The 22159-nt window shown below is 33.7% G+C and overlaps 1 protein-coding gene across 5 annotated transcripts in view; it reads right to left on the bottom strand.

Moving 5' to 3' along the window:
• The window catches only part of LRBA (LPS responsive beige-like anchor protein), a 709727-nt gene that overhangs the window by 485978 nt on the left and 201590 nt on the right, over positions 1-22159 (bottom strand). For all 5 annotated transcript variants that reach the window (XM_070261528.1, XM_070261527.1, XM_070261529.1 and 2 more), the window contains exons 31-34: positions 19280-19413; positions 8050-8128; positions 6442-6575; positions 933-994 (exon numbers count right to left, since the gene is read on the bottom strand). In XM_070261528.1, coding sequence (XP_070117629.1) covers positions 933-994; positions 6442-6575; positions 8050-8128; positions 19280-19413 — 409 coding nt within the window. The remainder of the gene's footprint in view (positions 1-932; positions 995-6441; positions 6576-8049; positions 8129-19279; positions 19414-22159) is intronic.

Below are 22159 nucleotides of genomic sequence, written 5' to 3'. Positions count from 1 at the left end.
AAATGTCCATCAGCACAGTCTAAATAAATTTGGCAATATAGGCACTAAAATGAATAAATCGATGCAAAGAAACATTAATTTTGCATTATCCTTATTCGTCAGGCAAGTAAACCATAAGAGTTGTAAATGAAGGTCAAAGGTTTTGAAATGGGTCAGAACCCTTGACCTCTAGACCAATATCCTTCCTATTAAAAAAGGCTATTTTAAAGTTTTAAGTAGGGGAATTTACTACCAAGCAAGATATCATTTTTAAAAGACTACAAAGAAAACCCTCAATAAAAACATTCATCTGTTTAATTGCAAAACAGAAAAGAAAACATCATAGGATCCATGATTTTTACATAAGTTTTTAAAAAATCATTAAAGTTTACCACATGAAGTATAAGGTTTCTGAACACTGAAAGCAATTTTGCTTTTAGGAATTTATTTACTACATCTTATTTTGATGGCTGCCATATTTTTGTTGATGTTTTTCCAAGTCTACTCTGTATGTCAAAAGTAATTAGCAATGACAAGAATTCAAAATTATTTATCACTCATTTTATAACCTCTGCACAAAAGGGAAGTAAACCCATTATTCCCAGAGGAGTCAGAGTGGCACTCCACAAGGTATAAAAATAAATCTGTTTCTATAACCTTAATATATGCAGCAAAGAAATTTAGCCATCTCAAGATCATTTGATCTGGACATTTTTTAATGTGACTGTAAACATTTCTGTTTCTCATTCATCTATCTGATTTCTCTCACTTACTTTAAAATTATCTGCTAGTATCAAACACAGGAAGTAATCCTTTTGCAATACAAATAAGATTATTTTAAAACTGCAAACTCAAAACTCTACTATAGAAAAATTTCTAATAAAACAACTATAACTTCCTTGCAAATTCATGCGAGAATTTACTTTAATTGCACTTTTATTCTTGTCACTCACCTGAGAACACAGCAGCATAACCAACTCCACAACTGAGCTACTAGCCTTCATGCAAACCAGACCTATTTTAAAGAGAATTTTAAAAGAAATTACAAAGTTAAAAAAAAATATGAGGGATTTATTTGTTATACGACTTTATCCAAATTGGTTTTTAAAATAAAATTTAACATCTTGCTAAGACCAAACCATACACATTTGATCATATGAGTAAATGAGGTATTCTGCATTTACTTTAAATTTGGCATCAAAACTACAACAATTTTTGTAAGCTATTTCATTTCACCTTTCAAACTACTAAAACATTTATTAAAACTTCATATATAATGACATTTCACAATACTCATAGAAATGTGCACAACATATGCCATATTGATCAATATCATCTATATGTTGTTTTGGAGAGAGCTGATTGTTATACATGCAGAGAAGGGAAATGGCTCCCTGACCTTTGCTTTCTCCACCACACTCTCTCCCTTCAACCCTCTAGCTATCAATCAAGTTTCCATTTTGTTTCATGGCAGCAGACATCCCAAACACTCTTATTAGTACCTTGACCCGTGACCTCACACTAAACCTTAACAGAAGTGCAAGCCGTTGTCTGTTCTATATTCTTGATTTCTTATAAATAAATTCACTTAAATTTTCTCTTTTATGTTTCATTTGGGTTCACCAAAAATATCTCAGGAAGGAACTTTTATACAGTTATACCTGTCTAAGCAATTCTTTAGTTTTAATTACCAATAAAATCTAAAGTAGTTCATTCAAAGAACATTTTACAAACAGTATCTTAAAAAAAAGCAACGCCAATAATTAAAAGCATTAAATTACACTAATAATCAGAAAAATTATCATTTTTATTCCATATTTTTCTAAACAAACGTAAATTTAGGTTCCAGAGTGTAACGACTAAAATAATTCCTGGTGGCACTTAGGCACTCTACAGAATTACCTTCTTTCTTTCGCCCCACAAAAGCTCTTCCAGGCATCCTATCCCATCCTATTCCTTTCTTTAATCTTCTTACTCTATAGTTCTTTCTCTTTCCCTCTCTTAGTCATGATGCCTTATACCTACTGATGGCACATGTTGGCATTTTGTAGCCTTACAAACAGCATTCAAGTTAAACAGGTTGTTCACCCTCTTGACTTTTTAGAAAACTTAGAACCATTTTTCTCAATGTCTGAAAAATATATATCATAAAAATGATAGTAATAGTGTCAGCACTGGCATGAAAATTAGCTATAGAACATCTACATGTTCCATTAAGTAGGTCCTTAACTAGACTAGATTGTGGTTTCTGTAGAGCTAAGATGAGCATAGCTCCTCAGGATAATGCCAAGGTCTGAAAGGAAGGGCATACCAATACTCCATCTCCCATTGCTGGTGTAGCTCTCTGCTGGTCTGAAATCTTGTCACTTTTCACGAAATGTAACCCAATGACAAGAAGTTCCACAGACTTTAGCTTCAAATGACACTACTTCCACCAAGTAAATTCAGATCTTTCTACAACTAGGTCATTATTCTTTACTGCTTTATTCTAAAAGAACCAGAATTCCTACCAACTTTCCATTTACGGCAAGGCGTTTGGGCCCCGATATGGCTCAGCCTTTTATACATCCACTCAGATAATGAACAATAATGATAAAAAGGGCCTTGGGTCATCCAAAGTTAGAAAGATTATAGGTGTTCTTTTGTCGCTTTTACAACATATCATAGGATAATTCAATACTTATATACTTAAGAAAAAATTATATATTTCAGTCGATTTCTCAATAATAAACTAGCAAATCAAAGGTTGATGCTACATAGTTGGATGTGAAGATTTAGTAAAAAGAATATACATATATCCACTGATCAGTGAGTGAGTGCTCAATGATAGTAAAATGTCAAATAACATTTCCTAGTTTGATTAGAACAGTTCCTGTGTTTCTTGGAGTGGGGTTTTGTAGATTTGTAAAGGATGGGGAGGGGGGTCACGGTGGATGGTATATTAAATTTTAAATGAGAAAGGGCTTTAGAGGACAGAAGAGACCTTATATTAGACTTCTAATACTAAGCTCCCTGCCAAAAGGGCATTGATACTATAAACACAAATATATAACCTTGGGAGTAAACAAACAGGAGATAATCCCAATAAAGGACTTGGTATCAAATTATATAACTTACTCATATCTCTCTCTATATCAGAACTAAATTTCTGCCTCTGGGTGACTCTGGTGGCATGTATAAAAAAGCAAGAAACAAATTATAAACCAGTAAATCTGTCTTCAGATTTACATTCAGACTCTAAGAATTATCCAAAGGAAGGCCCTAAAACAACACTTAAAGTGAAGTTGTAAGTGATCGCAGAAGTTTCAATTTTCATTTTAAACACATACATCCTATTACTGCTCCTGTTAGCAGAAAGTAAACAAGATACTGTAGGCTCAGAGATCTAAATAAGCTCATAATCTGACTTCTCTAAAAGCCTCTCAGAATAATAGTAGGATTCAGTTTGCTTGGTCTTATTTTCGGTTGTTTCTTCAGAGATACGGAACTTTAGTCTCTTCAAAAAAAGACAAATTCAGGATGTCAAAGCCAAGAGTTTTATACTTTTCTGGAGTTTCCTCAACAAAAACCACTGTAATTTCTTCACCACAGACTATTTACTCTACCTCTATTACCACTGTTTTTCCTTACTACTAAACTCAGAAATATTAAATGACTCACCAGATATTAAGCTAGTAACATCTGAACACATTAAATTTATCTATCTAAACTCTCAAGTATACCATGAAAAACAGTGATGACCATTCACCATCTGGAATATAAGAATTCTTTCTTTGAAAATATATATTTTAAGTCACTTTAAAGAATTTACAGACAGATAAAGGGATGGTGATAAACATTTTTAGAAGACTGAATAACAATTTAAGCATGATAAACTCAAATTCTTATTCTACATTTTCCTGGTTTTAAAAGTATTTACATATATCCTAACAAGCAATGTCCTTTGGATACAACCAACTGCTCCTCATGAATCTGTAAACATGATATCCATCTGGTAAATACTAATTGCGAAGTTCAAATAAACTTCTAATAGGTTCCAGCTTATCATTAATTCTGGTCTTTTTCCTCGAACTACGTCATTAAATGCAATACTTCAGAAAAGTTGGATCATTCAAAATTTTGTTGAAGAGAGGACAGCCATCTTCTTTGCTCCAGAATTGCAAAAGAGTTTCTTCTATAGATTTACAAACACCATTTAGAATGATCAATCCACTGAATTTTTTCATTTCTACATGAATTTTTCCTTCCAATCATCTTTGTCTACACACCTGCCTTTAGTATTTATTCACTTAGAAACTGTACCAAGTAAATTGTGGTGTATAACCATCATAAATGACGGAAGAGCACTGTCACATGCCTTTTTAGCAAAATGAGATGTTCCAAGTTCTTATCACAAAACATCACATAAATTTTGTAGAATGAAGTCCTTCCTGTTGAATGACGTGCTGAGAAAACCAAATTCCTTTTTATCCACAGAAATATACTGTGCACTAATGAACTCTCAGAGTTTGATGAAATTTATCAATGCTGCTCCCTGTCTTTTCAAATTTATGCTCAGGTGGTCTAATAATTGGTAAAATGTCCCCTTCTGTCAATTTTTTCATCTTACCATTATGGGCAGAAAATGAAAAATTCTGAATTCTTAAGTATATTTAATGAAAGCTAAAAATAAGACCGCAAAGATGGTATCCAGACTTCTTTTATACCAATATTTCTCAACCTTTTTTTCATTATCACTCCTTCCTAAGAAGCCATTTAAGACCATTTTTACTTAATTGTGCCCCCATGAAATTTTAATACTAAAGATATACCATATAGATGTACTGTGGCTCATTGGAAGGTCACAAACCATTGTAATTTCTAATATTTTTGCACTCCCCAAATACTAGATATTTGCTCCCATTGAGAAAACAAATTTGTATCTTCTTAAAATACGATGGAACGCTTTGGGCAATGCAGTAAGAAAACTGAGGGTGATCCAAGAGTGATGATCTACTTCATTAGATCAAACAGTCGATAGCTAAATAAATTATATCCTTTAGCAGATATAATTCCACCACAAACTTAATATTTCTAAAACCTGAACTTTCTTTTTCAAATAAATTCAACGTTACTTTTTCACTATATGGAAATGAGATCATTCATCATCAACTCCATATACATCTACAGTAGAGATGATAATGAAATTCCTATTTCACCTAAAGCTTATTATTTATAACTACAGACAGATATTATAAGGGTCAAAAAGAGTGCTGATATCCCATAGTTAACACTCAGATACAGATGTCTTAAACTATTAACCTACCTATATCTTACATTCCCACTATATCTTTATTTCTACAAAAAGAGGAACTTTTTCACAAGTTTTAAGAAATTCCTTAGGAGATTATCTAGTGACTGTTACCCAACAAAAAATTATAATAACTAAAGCTGTAAGTTGATATTTAAAGAGACTAGAATACAGTTTATTGTGCTTTCCCATGATTTTTCAGCTTTAGGAAAATATAAGTGTCTTATCCTAAACCATCAACCATGCACAGACACAAGCCAGATTTAGCAAACGTTTGGTCCAAACACTTTTGAATGCAAAAATCAATTCTGCACTATCATTAATGAAAGTTCTCTAGCTTCTCCTTAAAAGATTCTAGTTATGGAGACGAAGACTGGTATTTTGAAGTCTGTTTGTTAAGCTCTTAAATAGAACTAACTTTGAAAAGTTGTTCTCTACTGAACGGATAGCTGCTGTGTGAGGAAATTCATCATTAGTCTACTTTCACTTGGTTGAGTTACCTTCTATAATATTTGAAGACACTCATTACCTGGCAAGTTCCCTATGTTAAAAAAAAAAAAGTCCCAATACTCCTCATCCATTCTATAAACAACATGGTTTCCAATTCACTCAGCAACGTACTTTTGTGTGCTATCTAGTTTGACACAATCTCAAAGTACACTACCTAGAAAAGACCCAATGATCGATGTATGATATAAGCATGAGAGAGTACATTACTACTGTTACTTCTACTTATTTGTAAAATAGAATTCTACTAATAGAGACTAATAATGTATTCCTTATTTTCTTAATATGTGGCAATTCCGTGTTGTTTATATAGATCTTAAGTTCAAGTAAAATCCCAGGTAAATGCCCCACTAACTACCATAACACTAGTCTCTCCAATTCTCTATTCACATTGCTGAACGTTAATGTGTTAAAAAAGAGTCTCTCAGTTCTTTGGTTCAATATGTAATTTTCTGCTTCATCTAAATCACTGATAAAAAATCTTGAACAAATTAGAATACAAGACATGATATATTCTCCAAAAGATACAGAAGCCTATGAGACACCTTGTCAAAGGTTGAAAACACTTAAACAGTGAAACTCCACACATCTCTTAATGTCCACTTAAGTTCTTAACTTTGAAATTTAAATATATATAAAAAATGAAATACAGAAAAATCACTTACTTGTTCCTTCTATAAGCAGTTCTTGTCCATGGCTACCCAAAAGTGTCCGAGAAAGAAAAGGTGCAAAATCCACAAAAATTTCTCGCAGAAGAGGAGCTGCTTTTTCCAAAGCATGTTCAAGCCTCTCTGTAATACTAACGGAAAAATGTTAAGTTCTCTGAACTATTCATTAGAATTTATCAATTTCCTGGTTTTCAAAATGAGTTTCCACAGAAACGCAACACTATGTGAAAAATTTAAAATCACCTAAAGACTCATTATTGCCACGCATTTCATTCCTTCTGCCTAAAATGCCCCTTTTTATTCTATTCTATATTGCCACCCCTAGCCCTGACAATCTGGTTGACAACCACTCCAAGGATCAGCTCTGACTGGAAGTCTTAACTGGCCAGTTAAGAACACTTGATTTTAGCTCCACTATAACCTAAACAAACTCTATCACGTCCTTATCAAATTTGTCTAGTCACCATAAAACCATCAGCACCTTGAGTTCAACAACTAGTTTTCATTTGTAAGTCCACAGCTGCAGCATACAGTATAGACTCAATAAATGTTTATAAACTGAAAGAATCAGTTTATATTCTTTGTCATTGATGTCTATCTCCATAACAACTTCTTTCTAAAACAATCTGAACAATCTTTAACTTGAAAATAGTATACTTTATGGGCACATTTATAATCTCAACTTACACATTGAAACATGTCTTTGTGACTATATGTACATATATTCATACGTATATGTCTACACACATAAACACACACATATATATTTAATGAGTTAAAAAACAAGCACCCTGCATTTCAGAAAATTCCAAGGTACCCACAGCCTTAGTTTCTAACTTATAAACCAAACATAAACACAAACAGCCACTGCTTATCTATTATTCACAAAAGGAGTACTTCCTGTTCATACTACCAATAAGAGTTACTACTGAAATTATCAACATGTAAGCTGCTGGAAATTCCTGCTGTCAATAACTATCTCTTCCCAGGTACTACCCTTAATACTACTCCTCTCTACTTATCTCATAGAGCCTCTTACTCCTGGAGGATATCACAACTACAAGGCTACACCTACAGCACCAAGTGCCTATATTTGTGGAGTCCTGTGAATTTCCCAATTGTGGTAAGGAGGATCAAGAACTCTGGCCACAAAGGCTCTAATAGTGGAAAATATTTATAGCATTCCAAATTAAAATTTGAAATGCATATTCCCAATTAAACAAGGTTAATGACAGTAAAAGTCTATCTACAATTCAGTATCATTGTGGCTTTGGTGACTCACAACTTACCTAGTATTTCAGTATTTTTATGGAAGAGGAACAACAAATTCCAAACTTTCAGTCTACAATCATATGAAACCTAAGCCATAAGCTACTAACTACCTGTGTAATTAAATATTTGTTACACATACAGCATTTATTAATCACAAAGTCACTTCTCAAGAACCTTTTACATCTCATAATCTTTAAAAGGAACTTCTAAAATATTCCCAAGTCTCTAAATGTCATGTACATTTAAAAAGTAAAGTTAAAAAACAACTATAGACAGTTTAAAGAGTCTTCAAAAGGAATGAATCACAAATATCCAAGTTAGTAGCTTGAATACCTCATATTTGAAACTTGGTCTTGTGGAACTGAGCCAACTGCTGGAACCGACGGCAATTTTGCATTAGATGATCTATCACCTATAAGAGAAAATATTTATTTACAGTAATTTTGTGTTTTTAGATACAAGGGTTCAAACAAAAGGGCTATCTTTATACCAAATCAACAAAAAACACATAATGCATTTTTAACTTCCCATTATAACTTGGATAACATTAAAATCTACCAATTAACAAGGTTTTTCTTGAATTATTTAATACGTAAATCTTAGTTACAAGCTGATTATCACACCAAGCAATCCTTCCATCCATTGGCTGAAGAAGTAATAAAGTATATTCTGACTCACTGAATTGAGGTCATGATTCCTTCTATTCACCATCAAGTGGCAACAGAGATTTACAAGCAGAACCTTCTTAAATGAAGCATAAAACAGAAATAGCTAATTTCAAATTTAGCCTTACATAATTATACTTCCATTACCATGAAAACTGTCCTTATTCAGTCACCAAATAACTTCTGCTATACCTGACAGCTTCTGAATCTTGTACATCTATGTTACTGAACAGCCAGTTCACCCTCTTGTAGTATAAAATGTTCAAACTATTTTGTCCTATGCAAGGGTCATTGTCTTTATGTTTTCAACAAATAACTGTGCTTATAAATTTTACTTGGCAAGAGAAAAATAACCATTAGGAAATTAATTCAGAGTCAAAGAATGGATAGGAACAGAAGCAACATACAGTATGACAAGTCTTGAAAGAGGATAATTTACTAAGACCTAATGAGTCCTAACAAGCGCAAGAAAGTGGGGGGAAAATAAAGTTTCTGTTTAAGAATCAGAATATACAGGATACAGAGTGTCATTCAGTTTAAGCTAGGAGTAGGACATGAAGAAAGAGAAGAGAAGAGCCAATATACTGACCTTCCTCAGGTCAATATATTAGAGAGAAGAAAGAAGAAAAAAAGGGACACACACAGTGTCAAATGCCCTCTATGACACAAGTACCATAAGAGCCACTGGAATCTAACTGGGATGGTATCCTAATCACCTGGAATGTATAGGTACAGGAGACTCACATATCTTGCTTGCAGCTGCAATTCAGGAAGTAAAGTTTCAGTTTCTGAAAGCAGTATCCTAAAAGGGTGCTAAGTTAGTATTAGGGTAAATGTAGACTGAAATCTCATTACAATTCTATAGAAGAATAGACCAAGAAAGATAGCAAACCTATTGAAGCAAATGAAACAAAGAATATGCAAAGCTGATAAGGAGAAAAGAGAGGCTCAAGGATCCTGGAATCTACGCACTATCAGAGGTCTGATGCTTTTGATCTGTTCTCAAAACTTCAGGCATGGGTATGCTGGAAGCACCTACAGGAGACGACGTAGTGTGGACAGAAAGAGAATAGAAGAAGAAATGCTCATCTAGAATGTAGAAAGAAAGATGACAGAAACAGATGAGAAGGTAGAAAAGCAGCCTCTGACATCTGGGAGCTGGCCTGATAATAGCCAACTAGGTCCTGATGTTAGGAGCTGGCTTACAACCCACAGCTAGGTCTTGGTGTCTCTCATTGAATGTAAACAATTTCATAGACCATCAACATCAGACAAAGCTAAACCGTGACCATGACAAATAAACATAACACAATATCATTCTGTAATAGTGTCCCAACAGACAAAAATATGAACTCCATCCAAATAACAAAGATGGTCAGATACGCCAAATCCTAATAGGAATGACTGCTGTTTCTTTACAAATATAGCTTTAGCCTCAGTCAAGTCTTCCATGCGTCTAGATAAGATTTATCAGGATGTCTAATTATAGAATTACCCATGCTTCCTGACAGTATCCAATTCAAAAGTAAACCCCACTTCCTTAATCCCTCCCCAAAATCACCAAAAACAAGCTCAAATCTTGTAATAACTCTTTTCTAACACTCTATTACTGAGATGCCCCAAGTTTTCTCATTGTATGCATTCTTCCTCACTGGACTAACTTATTCCACCAAAGGTTTATCCCCGGTTGTCTGGCCAGATGATATTGGCAAAGACTTTAGATGAAGTCAGGCAGAGAAAGACAGCAATCATCGGCTTATGTAAAAAGAACCAGAATTAAAGAAATCACTGAGAATTCCTTTCCTTAATAAAGTATTTCATCATGGTAAAATGCACATTTTTCCACATGGTAGCATCTCTCAAATCAACGTATTTTACAACCAAAGGCATGTTAACAATTGTTGTCAGCCAGAACTTGAGACCTAATTGTAAGAAAACACAATGGACAAAATCAAGAAAGCACCAGAATCAAATACGAGATTTGGTAAAAGACTAAATGAGGAAGAATTGTGTGGCTATTTGAAATCTTTATTCTGCCAATCTACAAAGCAATATTACATACACTAGAGGAGAAACAATTGAATAATCTAAACATATTGTCTGAGTATAATGATTTGCTTGAGGTGAAGATGAATATCTAAGAACTAAGGGCCCTCCTGTAGTTTGGTTCCAAAGGTACAAGTCATGGGAGACCATCTCTATCACCTTCCTACTACTAAAGAACTCCAAATGTGGCAGTAAATGTAATCAGGCTTAAAAACTTAAAGTCTCACCTGAGAATCTATCATCTTCTGTTACAACTATAATCAGGTTTTTTCCCATTATGACCACAATATAAAAACACTGTGCTTTAAAGAGCAAAAGGTCCCTCTTTCCCAAACTTCTTGAACTAGGCAACCAAAAGCAGTCAGCTGGAACAGATCAAGGAAAGGATCTGCACCAGAGTAGGGGCTACACTGATCTGGAGCAAGGTATAGGAGCCCAAACAATGTGGGGAGAGCATTTAAGTAGAAGAGAACACTAGGGACCGGCCCTGGGCCCAAGTTCGAGCACTCTGCTTCAGCAGCCCAGGGTTTCACCAGTTTGGATCCTGATTGCAGACATGGCATCGCTCATCAGGCCACTGAGGTGGTGTCCCATATGCCACAACTAGAAGGACCCACAACTAAAATATGCAACTATGTACTGGGGGGATTTGGGGAGAAAAAGCAGGAAAAAAAAAAAAAAGATTGGCAACAGTTGTTAGCTCAGGTGCCAATCTTTAAAAAAAAAAGAGAACACTAAAAAGAACTTTGAGGTATGGCTTGAAATTAAGGGTATCTGTGTGAATTACCAGTTTCACTAAATATGGGTATATATAAAAGTATATATACAATCATTCACATTAATACCTATATATATAGTCCCTAGCTCCTGAGAGGACCTGGGAGCAGCAATACCCTAACATCTAATGTCAAGATTCTGGTTTCTAAATGCTATTCTCCACTAAAAGAGAGAAATGGCTGATTCGAGATCTGTAGAAGAAAAGTACTAAATGAACTTGAAACATCTAATTTTGTGTTTTAGAAAGCAAAAGCAAAGAAATGCTCAAGGAATGATAGGATATGTCACAAAGACATAAGCCAGCTTGAAAAGACTCCTACTGACCAAACTGCACACAACTTGACCATCAAAATACATAATGATACTAACTGATTACAACCCATCCAATAAAATAGGAAGCCATGAGGCCATATTGATATGATAAATTAATCTGAGGAACAGGATATTTAAATAATTTCAAAGTACCTCCCCACAAAACACATTAATTGCAAAAGGGAAACTGATTCAACCTCAAGCCCCCTCCTCCATTTCCCAGAGATCAGGGAGTGCGACTGAAAGTTCCAATCCTCTGATCACATGGCTGGTTCTCCTGGCAACCAACCCCACCCTTGAGGATTAAATTAAAGTACTTAGACCCGGAACCATAGTAAATACATAAGGAAAGATAGCTTCCTTTCCTACTCTTCTACTCTCTGACTGCTTTTAAAATACTTAAAGTTATCATGCTTCCCTTCAGTGTGTATACTTCGGGCTGAAAACACCCAAATTCTTCAACAATTATTCATGTGACATTGAGTACAGGTAACTTAAATGAGATGAAGCTTATAAAACGTCTTAAAACATTCATTATAAAAACTTAAGAAAGAAACCAAAGGTAAATTCTGTTGAAAAATCTAGAAAGTGTAAAGCAAAGAATCAATCCCAGATTTAACTGTTATAAAAAGTGGACTTCCAACAATTTCATTTATCAGACTGGTATAAAACAAAACACAGCTATAGAGGCAGGCCTGGTGGCGTAGTGGTTAAGTTCACGCACTCCTCTTTAGTGGCCTGTGGTTTGCAGGTTCAGATCCCAGGCATGGACCTAGCACCGCTGATCAAGTCACATTGTATCGGCATTGCACATAAAATAGAGGAAAATTGTCACAGATGTTAGCTCAGCAACAATCTTCCTCAAGCAAAAAAACAAAAAGAAGAGGACGATTGACAACAGATGTTAGCCCAGAGCCAATCTTCCTCACACACACAAAAACACAGCCATAAACATTTGGTAAATCTACTCACTGTCCTCTACAAGAAACTACTTCATTAAAAGCCTGTCACTGTCTCACACCACTCCCACAATTTCCTCAGGCTCACTTCAATTGTGTCTGGTCATTTTGATTTAACTTGCTCTTTTAGGTAAGGCAAATAAAGTTAATTCTGGGTATAGATAAACACAGCCAGGCTCTAATCAGGGGTTTTGTAGATTTAACTGATTAACAAACAGCAAGGATCTGGGACAACTTGACCTTCCCTGAAACATGCTTGATCTTTAGGCAGAACTTGATCAATAATCAGCAGTTCTGATACCAGGTCTCAGCCAAAGAGAAAGATCCAGAAATCTAGACTGTTTGATCCCCCACAGGTTTGGTTCTTTTGGGTAGAGGGCATAGCAGCAATCTTCTACAATTAACCTCTGGATAGTTACTGAGCCTACCTCTTAGGGTGAGCATATTCCTGTAAGGAAGTTATCCACAGTGAATCTCTTTTCCATAACACATTTCCTTCCCCTTCCCTTGATAATCACAGTTGACTTTCCTTTTTACCAAAATTTTGTTTATTGCTGACCTTCCTCTCATCCTCACCATCCTGCTAAAACTGACAGTTAACTGTACATAAAAACTCTATCAGAAGCCAGCCCCGTGGCCAAGTGGTTAAACTCCCACACTCCACTTCAGCAACCCAGGGTTTCGCTGGTTCAGATCCTGGGCTCAGACCTGGCACTGCTCATCAGAGCATGCTGAGGCGGCATCCCACATGGCACAGCCAGAGGCACTCACAACTAGAATATACAACTATGTACTGGGGGGCTTTGGGGAGAAGAAGAAGAAGAAAAAAAGGAAGATTGGCAACAGATGTTAGCTCAGGTGCCAATCTTTAAAAAAAAAAAAAAAAAACTGGGGGCCTCTCAGTGGCACAGCAGTTAACTGGGCATGTTCCACTTAAGCGGTGGGGGTTCACCAGTTCAGATCCCAGGTGCGGACATGGCACCACTTGGCACACCATGCTGTGGTAGGCATCCCACATAGAAAGTAGAAGAAGATGGGCATGGATGTTAGCTCAGGGCCAGTCTTCCTCAGCGAAAAAAAAGAGGAGGATTGGCAGGAGTTAGCTCAGGGCTAATCTTCCTCAAAAAAAAAAAACTAACAAATTGAATCAAATCTATTCTAATGCGCAGGATTATAAAATAAAAGTACATATATCGATTTCCATTTCACCATCAAAAGATTTCCATTTTAGCGTTTTTCCCAATTAAATCTCAAACTAGAGGGCAAAACAAGGTGAAGACGGTAAAATTTTTCACTCTTCAATATTTGGCATTTCTGAGAGTCAGGTCCAATCCTTCTGTTCTCACACAACACTCAAGAGAGTATTTCAGAGACCGAATAGCTTTATCACACTCAGTTAATAACACGTGCTATTTTCTAAATTCTTGACATCAGTATGATCATTGAACTATGGCTGGTCACTCACTTTTAATACCAATGATTAATTAAATATTTCTGAGCTTTATTTTTTTAGTTGGTGGTAGTTTTCAAAGACCATCTGTATTTAGAGTATATCAGACATTTTCTCTAAAAGGACTACTGACAGATTTTCTTGAACTTTTCTGAACTTGATAAAAAGGAACAGAGAAGGTCCCATCTACTTAAAAGTAGAGACAGAAGTAATAAATATCAAGAAAACGTTTGTATGAGGCTTTAGGCAGTAGTTGTAAAACAAATTTAGCTTTTACTGAGCCAATTGATCGTAATTTTAATGGCCTAAAATGCTTGTTAAAACTTTGAAAAAAACAAGGAGCAATGGTGACTCTAAATAAAACAATAACAAAAATGCTTTCCTGACACTACCTTTGAAGTAATGCCAATTTTCAAACCCAAAAGAGACTAGCAGAAAGGCATTTTTACAATGTGGCCTTTTTAAATCATAAGAAGACACGTTACCAACAAAGATACATAAATCAACTAGCAATAGTTTTAAGAAAAACAATCACATGAAAAAAAAACTAAATATATCAGTAATTTCACACCAGATTGCCCTTCATTCTTGTCAGAGAGAAAATGTAATTTCCAAATACATTCTGCATTTTTTCACCTCAGATGAAAATCATAAATTTATGACAAATTTATTGTTTTAAGTTAATTTGATACTAAATATTTTCAACAGATGATCACACATATGTAAATACAGAAGCTACTTCCAACATGTCCAATGACACTGACTTATCTTTTCCTTATCCTTGCACTGATAAACTGGCTCCTTCAATCTGACAGTTTTCCAGACATTCAAAAGAACAAATAGGAAAATGCAAATAGATCATCTGTCTAGCATCTATCCAGGGAATAGCCAATTGTTTATTCAAGGTCCCAAGAGTCTAAGTAAACAGTGTCCTTTGCAATAAAGTATTGTTAAAACAAATGCCAATATTTAATCCCTAAATACTGTATTTTTTAACTGCCCTCTGTTTCCCTTTTTCCCCCTCTCTCCCCAACCAGTTCAGAGGCGGATGGGATGGTCTATATGCCCAGTAAAAACTCTTCATTAAATAAAAACAACTTTATTGAATGAGTAAAGATAAGCCTCTTGGGTCAAATCTTACACAAAGCAAAGAATCAAGTATTTTCCTTCAACATTAAAAATAAACATACTAATTAATAATATGCATGGCTCTAATAAACAGAATAGAGCCTAACAGTATAGTAAGTACTATAATTATTAAAGTTTGCAAATTAGCAAACACCTAGCATATAAATTACTGAAGAACAGTGTATTTGGTTCCTTTATTGGGTTAGCTTCAATTTTGTTTTAATAATTTATGCTTTGCATCATGGTAGAAACACACCGTATTTGCTTTGCATCATGGTAGAAACACACCGTAGCATATTTGAAAAAAGAGTAACGGCATCTTAACACGTTTTGTTCTAGGCAATTAAACCTTTGCTAAGGAGTAACTTCAAAATTTCCAGATTTTTATATACTTACTAAAAACTGTTTTCTTTTTTGGTTTTCTTTGAAAATATGCATATACAAATGGTATACCTTGTTCTTTGACGAATATCTTTTACCACTTATTAAAACAGCGTTGCCATTGTTCTTATTATACTTTTTTGCTAATAAAATGCTACAGAAGCTAAGGGATATTATTCAAACTAAAACTTAAAATTTGTATGATAATCAAAATTTGTATACTAGTCATAGTTTTAATAATGTACAATGTTCTAAAATGTAAACAAATTCTCGATTTTTTGCAGAATTATAAACTTCTTTGGGTGATAATATTTTGAAAGAAGAATCTCTGACCTTACACAAAGTTGACAAGTTCTAATTCTTTTTCTGGGATCCAAGTCTACCCAGTCCTAGTTCTTCTTTAACTGTGCCACATGTAAAATTTTGACATCCCATTTTGATATCAAAATTCCGAAATGGTTTAAATGTTTTTGGTAGAAAACTCATATTTTATGCTTCATAATCACAAGGTTTCTTCCAAGGAAATTCTCATTTTTGCTAATGTACCATGTACTATCAAGTATATTTTTTATTAACCAATAATCTGTTACTGAATTTGAGCAATTCAGTTTTTGTTGCTGACTCACTGTAAAATTCAGAATTGAAGTCCTCCCAAGGCACAAAGGTTTAAGGTCCACAGAAACAGATATTAACTATAGTTTCATATAAAGAAAACAATCTTAGATCAAACCAAGACTAATACCTAACTTACCCAGATCTGCAAAAATAAACTGCTCAGCTCAGCATGTAATTACAACAACAACCGATTCATCCACAAATCATTTTTCCCAAATCGTGCTTGAACCAGAGGAAGGAAAATAAACTTCAATACATATAGCCTACTTATTTTTTGAATGGCAAATAACTTAAATCAAGAAATCTACCAAAAGAAAACTTCTGTTAAAAATATTGATAGCAGAGAGATAACTCTTTATTTGTGGAGTTTGGAGGCCAAGTGAAAAGAGAACAGGGTACAAGAACAAGTATGGCAGCGCGTAAAGCGGGGCTGTAGGAGGCTAATAAGTAGGACGACCGAAAACACTAGATTGCTTAGATTTTTCTTACCAAGACAGTAATGTTCATGGCAGCAGTTAATGGAATGGAATAAAAGTAACAAGCGATAACGGGACACCATATAAAAATGACAACAAGAGCACAGTGAAAGAAGAGGAGGAAAGGAAGAGTCAGGTATGGAAACCAAACAAATGATAAAAAGAAAGACCATCATTATAAAGACTTGAAAGGACTTAAAAAGGAATGAATAAAATAATTCATTTAAAAATAAATTCATTAGAAAATAAAGGGGACTAGAGAGGAAAAGGAAAGAGGCAAAAATTCTAGCCTAAAATGGAAAAGCCTGGGAACTATCTGAGAAATACCACCACCACAAATTATACAAATTTAAATAATGGGGGTGGTGTGGGGGAAGAAGGTACATTAGGGGCTGGATGGAAGGTTTTGTGGGATTTTGCCAATAAATACAATAGTCTCCAAGACAGCAAACTATTTTGTAATTCTGCCTAAAGTTCTTCAAGGTGATTCTTTTATATTAAAATGGATTTACTGAAAAAAATATAATGGCTTCAGAAAGAAATTTATTATACTGTTATACATCAAATATTGCCCATTAATCTCAGCGTTCTTTCTGTTTCTTACCTCTTCTGAAGACCACATGATTTAAATTTTGAAAAATATATTTAAAAGCAATCAGAGGATCCCATTTGTCCTATAATCTGAAATTACAGGACAACGTATTCAAAATAAGATGAAAATATTTTACTCAGTGTACTGTGAACCTCTGAACTTACTACATTTGCTCTTGGAGGTTATTAGGAATTCACTATTACTGAATTAAAATGATGGCATGAAGTTTCATAGATATTAATAACTTCTGCCTTTTTCCCAACTGAGGTTGGTCTAGAAAAATCACAGTTGATCTTTTTTAAAGGGTTTTTGATGGGGGTGGAAGAACAGAAATTTGTATAAACAGCCCAAAATAGATTACCAAATTGTTTCTCCTCCAAAGTAAAAAAGAAACAATAAGGAAGAAGAAAAATCTGCTAGGTTCTACACTTATTTTCCTTTATATTTTCTCACTAAAACAATGATGAATAATGTAACAAATGTACCACACTACTGTAAGATGTTAATAATAGGGGAATGGGGAGGGGGTTGGGTTGAGGGGGATACTTAGGAACTCTGTACATTACATTCAATTTTTCTGTAACCTAAAATTAATCTAAAAAATAGATTAATTTTTTTTAAATTTTTAATAAAATAAAAAGCAAGGCAGCACAAAACACTATCTACTACCACTGCAGCTTTTGGTTTCGGGGTGGAAATCTTTTTCAATAACTAGTTTTTCCTAAACATAAAAATAACAGATTACTGATAAAATTTTAGAAAAGACACTAAAATTAAACTTTGAAAATCAAAAATTGCCAGTAGTTCAAGCACATGGAGATAATCAAGTAACTTCAGAATACATTTCCTTGCTTCTTTCATGTATAAATATAAAAGGTATATATTTCACAAAGTTATGATACTCAGTATAACAGTTATGATTACACAGTATATAAAGTATTATATATAATACTTTTTTACTTTACCTACTGTTAGTATTTTCTTATCACTAAACACTAATAAATTTGTAATTAATTAATCACATTTAAACCTTTGAAAAAATATATTTTTGTTAACACAAGTGAAATAACTACAGTGAAGGAAAAAAAACAGAGAAAACAAAAGAAAAAAACCACGGTCTTTGTTTCTGGGACACATGATTTATACTACACAAAAAGGAAAAATAAAATGTCCCTGATAACTGACTAGTAGAAACATCAAGTTAAAAGCAAAACTCTCTGAGATATACTAGTTTACCAAATAAAGGGAGAACAGCAGATAGGCCTGAGACATCCCAAAAGATGAAAGAAAAACATTATTTCTGATTTTAATATAATCTACCTACTCATTCTTTCAAAATTCCTTTTACTTTTCATTAATCTCATTCTAGAGTAGAAGAATGAATCTTTGGGGGTATATACGAACTAGTTGTTTTTGGGATTTTTTTTTTTTAATGAAACAGCATATTTAGAAAAAAACTATGAATATAAAATAATATCCCCTTTGTCCTAACTTGGTCATTTAAATACCACATAGTCTTCAATTTTACCTGGTATTACCACTAAACGTCAGTCAACATCTAGGGACTTAGATATTACACCCATATATATATGCACCAAAAGGCTTTTACACTTGGAAGGAATACAGAAAGAGAGATGGGCAAACATCAAATTGTAGTAAGACTTACTGAACTATTATGATTAATGCTAGAATAGTGATATACTTGAGGTCAGCACTCCCTTTCCAAGTCTCTAATTCAGAAAAATAAACAAGAGAAAACAAAGTACTGGATACTACATAAACATTTGACAACTGATAACCAGATTAAAGACCAAATGTCACCAAAACTTTCTTATATAAATCACTATACAAATCTTCTCAAGTGCAGAAAAAGGAAAAAAAGTATTTTAATAAATCTATCATTCCTATGCATTTACCCACTTAACCAGCAGCATCCAATCTGTCATACACCTACGATTAAGTGGAGAAAAATACTGAAATTCCTGATTTATTTGATATTACTCAAATTTATTCAGAAAATTATTAAACAATCAACAGTATAATATAAAAGCATAATTATTTATAACATGCTTAATAAAACTTTTAACTTTACCAAAAATCCTAAGCTTTGCTAAAATGGGATCTAAAAACTTTTTTGTTGCAATCACTAAGAACTAACTCACCAGGTGATTCTCCTCCCACATCTGAGGCTTGGGCTGAATCTACTGAAGAAACCACGCTGACAACATTGGTAGGTATACTTGTAGTAAGCGTGGAAGGTAACACTGCTGATTTTTTTGTTGCAATGATGACACTTCTGTAATAAAGAAAGTAAACAGACTATAAAATACAGACAATAATTCAAGTTAATTACAGGAATTTCAAAATAGAAAGTAGGAAACTAACTTCTTTTTCTAGTTTTCTTTGTTATCTCTATTTTGATGTACAATTTAGAATATTCTCTCAATAAGAAATCTCTTCAGTGGTGTTCACACATATCTGCATTTCATTTTTTTTAGAATCAAGACAATGTTCTATGGAAATACAATTATCCATTTTAACATTTACACATATTTACTATATAATATTATTTAAATTTAGGATCATCTTTAATTATCCAACAAATAAAATATATCCAAAGGTATATAAAAAAGGAATTCTGTCACTAAAATGAAAAAGTAGTACCATTTTCTTAACCTCAGAATTGAAGCAGAAAACTCAACATGTTTCTAGAAGGATTTTAAAGTGCTGCTAATTTGAAATCATAAACCCTTAGAAATCTTATAAAGTAAAAAATGCAGAGATAAACAATTTTTTAACATGTATACAACCCAAGTATTTTTTAATGCCCAAACACTGTCTTTTGATAATACTATATAGAAAAAACAATGCACAGGTATAAAAAAGCTAGATGCAAAAATATCAAATAATCAAATTTGTTCATCTTGTGTATTATTCTAACATGGCTATTTACGATACACCAATTTCAATTAAAGTGTAATACTTTATACCAAAATAGTAACTAAAAAATAGTAACTAAAAAACCTTATTAGGCATAACTTAAAAGGCATTTTTAATTGAAGTTAGCTCCATAAACATGCAAAACCCAGTTAATGAGGTAAAGAGGACAGCTGATATATAATGCACTCCCACAGCAGTGCTTACTTTTAATTACCTAGTGTTAACCATAAGCCTAAAGTCTTCAACATTCAATTTATTTAATCACGTCTTTTGTTGACAATATTGTAACTGCAAGCTTCAAGTATTCCCTTAACAGCTTTAAAGTATTCAGTTTCTAAATAAAGTTATTTAGATACTTTATCCCAATAAATGTATTCAAAAGTGAAAATTACATAATTCCAGTACTTTAAAAATACATTTTGTTTTTGTTGTTATATCAAAAAGAGATAACGCAAAGCAAAAGAGGTTCTGTTTTACTTCAGTGCCTACCATGCGACAGCCAACACTGTTGCCAATTAAATCAAGTTCTCTTGTGCTAGGCATGGCTTATTCAATGTACTTGGGGGTAGCTGGTGTCACATCATTATAAGGGTGACTGCCAATGTTAACTATACACTAAAAAATAGAAGCAACAGCCACCTGAGCCCTCAATCCAAAATGGTGTGCTTAAATCATGGTAGCTTATATCAGATGAAGATTATTGACTTTAGGGCGAGTAGATATGACCCCTGTGTGTGTTACGGTATGTATGTGTGTGCCAGTGGTACATTCAGAAAATACAAAATGCAATTTGTATATTTTCTACTTTAGGCAGAAATTTACAAGCCTATTATTTAAGAAAATCTCTAGCTACCTATTCCCTAGCAACCTACTTTTTGTGGAGGAGGGGAGAAGAAATATGGAGAATTTACTTTCACATTTGTTCACGAAAGAACCAGCAAGATTTAGTTCACTCATACAATAGGTAAGTACTAACAGAAGCAATAGAAAATACTATTTAGAAAAGTGAAATTGTTTTTTCCATAATTGAAATTTAAGACAAAAACCTATCCTATGCACCAGCAATTCCACCCTTAGAAACTTCTTCAACATAACATATGTCCACAAAAAATGTGTACAAGAATGTTCAGAGAGGCTTTATTTATAATAATCAAAAACTGGAAATATCCCAGAATCCTTTAAGCAGAAAAATGAACAAATGTGGCAGTACGCTTATACAATGGAATAATATTTAGCAACAAAAAGAAACAAATTACTGATAAACCTAACATGGATGAATCTCAAAAGCGGTATGTCGAGTGAAGGAAGCTTTATACAGAAAAACACAAACTTTGTATCTCACTTTACATGGAGTTCTAGAAAAGATAAACCTAATCTATGGTAGAAAAAAATGAGAACAATAATTGCCTCTGCGGGATGGTGAGAGGATTGGCTAGGAACATGAGGGAACTTTCAACACTGATGATACCATGATTGAGGATTTGGGTTACACAGGTATATAAATTTGTCAAAACTCAACAAACGGTACATTTAAGATTTGTGCCTTGCACTGAATGTATATTTTACCTTAAAAAACTACTGATCTATAGTTAGACATCTGCATGCTGAAATGTTTAAGAGTGAAGTGAATTGACATCTACACCTTACTTTGAAAGGCATGGAAAAAATAAGATGGACTGATAGAGGGATGGATATATGGAGAATTAAATGATGAAGTAAACTGAGTTTAAGGCTAACTGCAGAATCTCAATGATGAGTCTATAAGGTGTTCATTGTACAATTCTTTCAACTTCTCTAGATGTTTGAACATTTTCATAATAAAATGTTGGAAAACTGGTAATAGAAAAAATTTACTACAGTCCAGATGTTCCATGATATGCACAATTTCTATTTGTCCAAGATGGCATCATTAATCAAAAATAACAAAAGAACTTGACCTCATTTTTAATCCTTTAAACTACTGCCATTAATGCTTTTAATCATGAATACCTATTCTTTATTTCAGTTCAGTAAATATTCTCCAAGGTCTTTCACATATTCTCATTCCTGGGACATCTGAAGTGTGACATGCTATGTGAATTTACATTTAACCCAGCATTCTT

This window comes from Equus caballus, chromosome 2 (genome assembly GCF_041296265.1).
Source record: "Equus caballus isolate H_3958 breed thoroughbred chromosome 2, TB-T2T, whole genome shotgun sequence".
NCBI lineage: Eukaryota > Metazoa > Chordata > Mammalia > Perissodactyla > Equidae > Equus > Equus caballus.
Note: the sequence above shows the minus strand (reverse complement) of the source record. Positions and strands in the feature narration are given on the sequence as shown.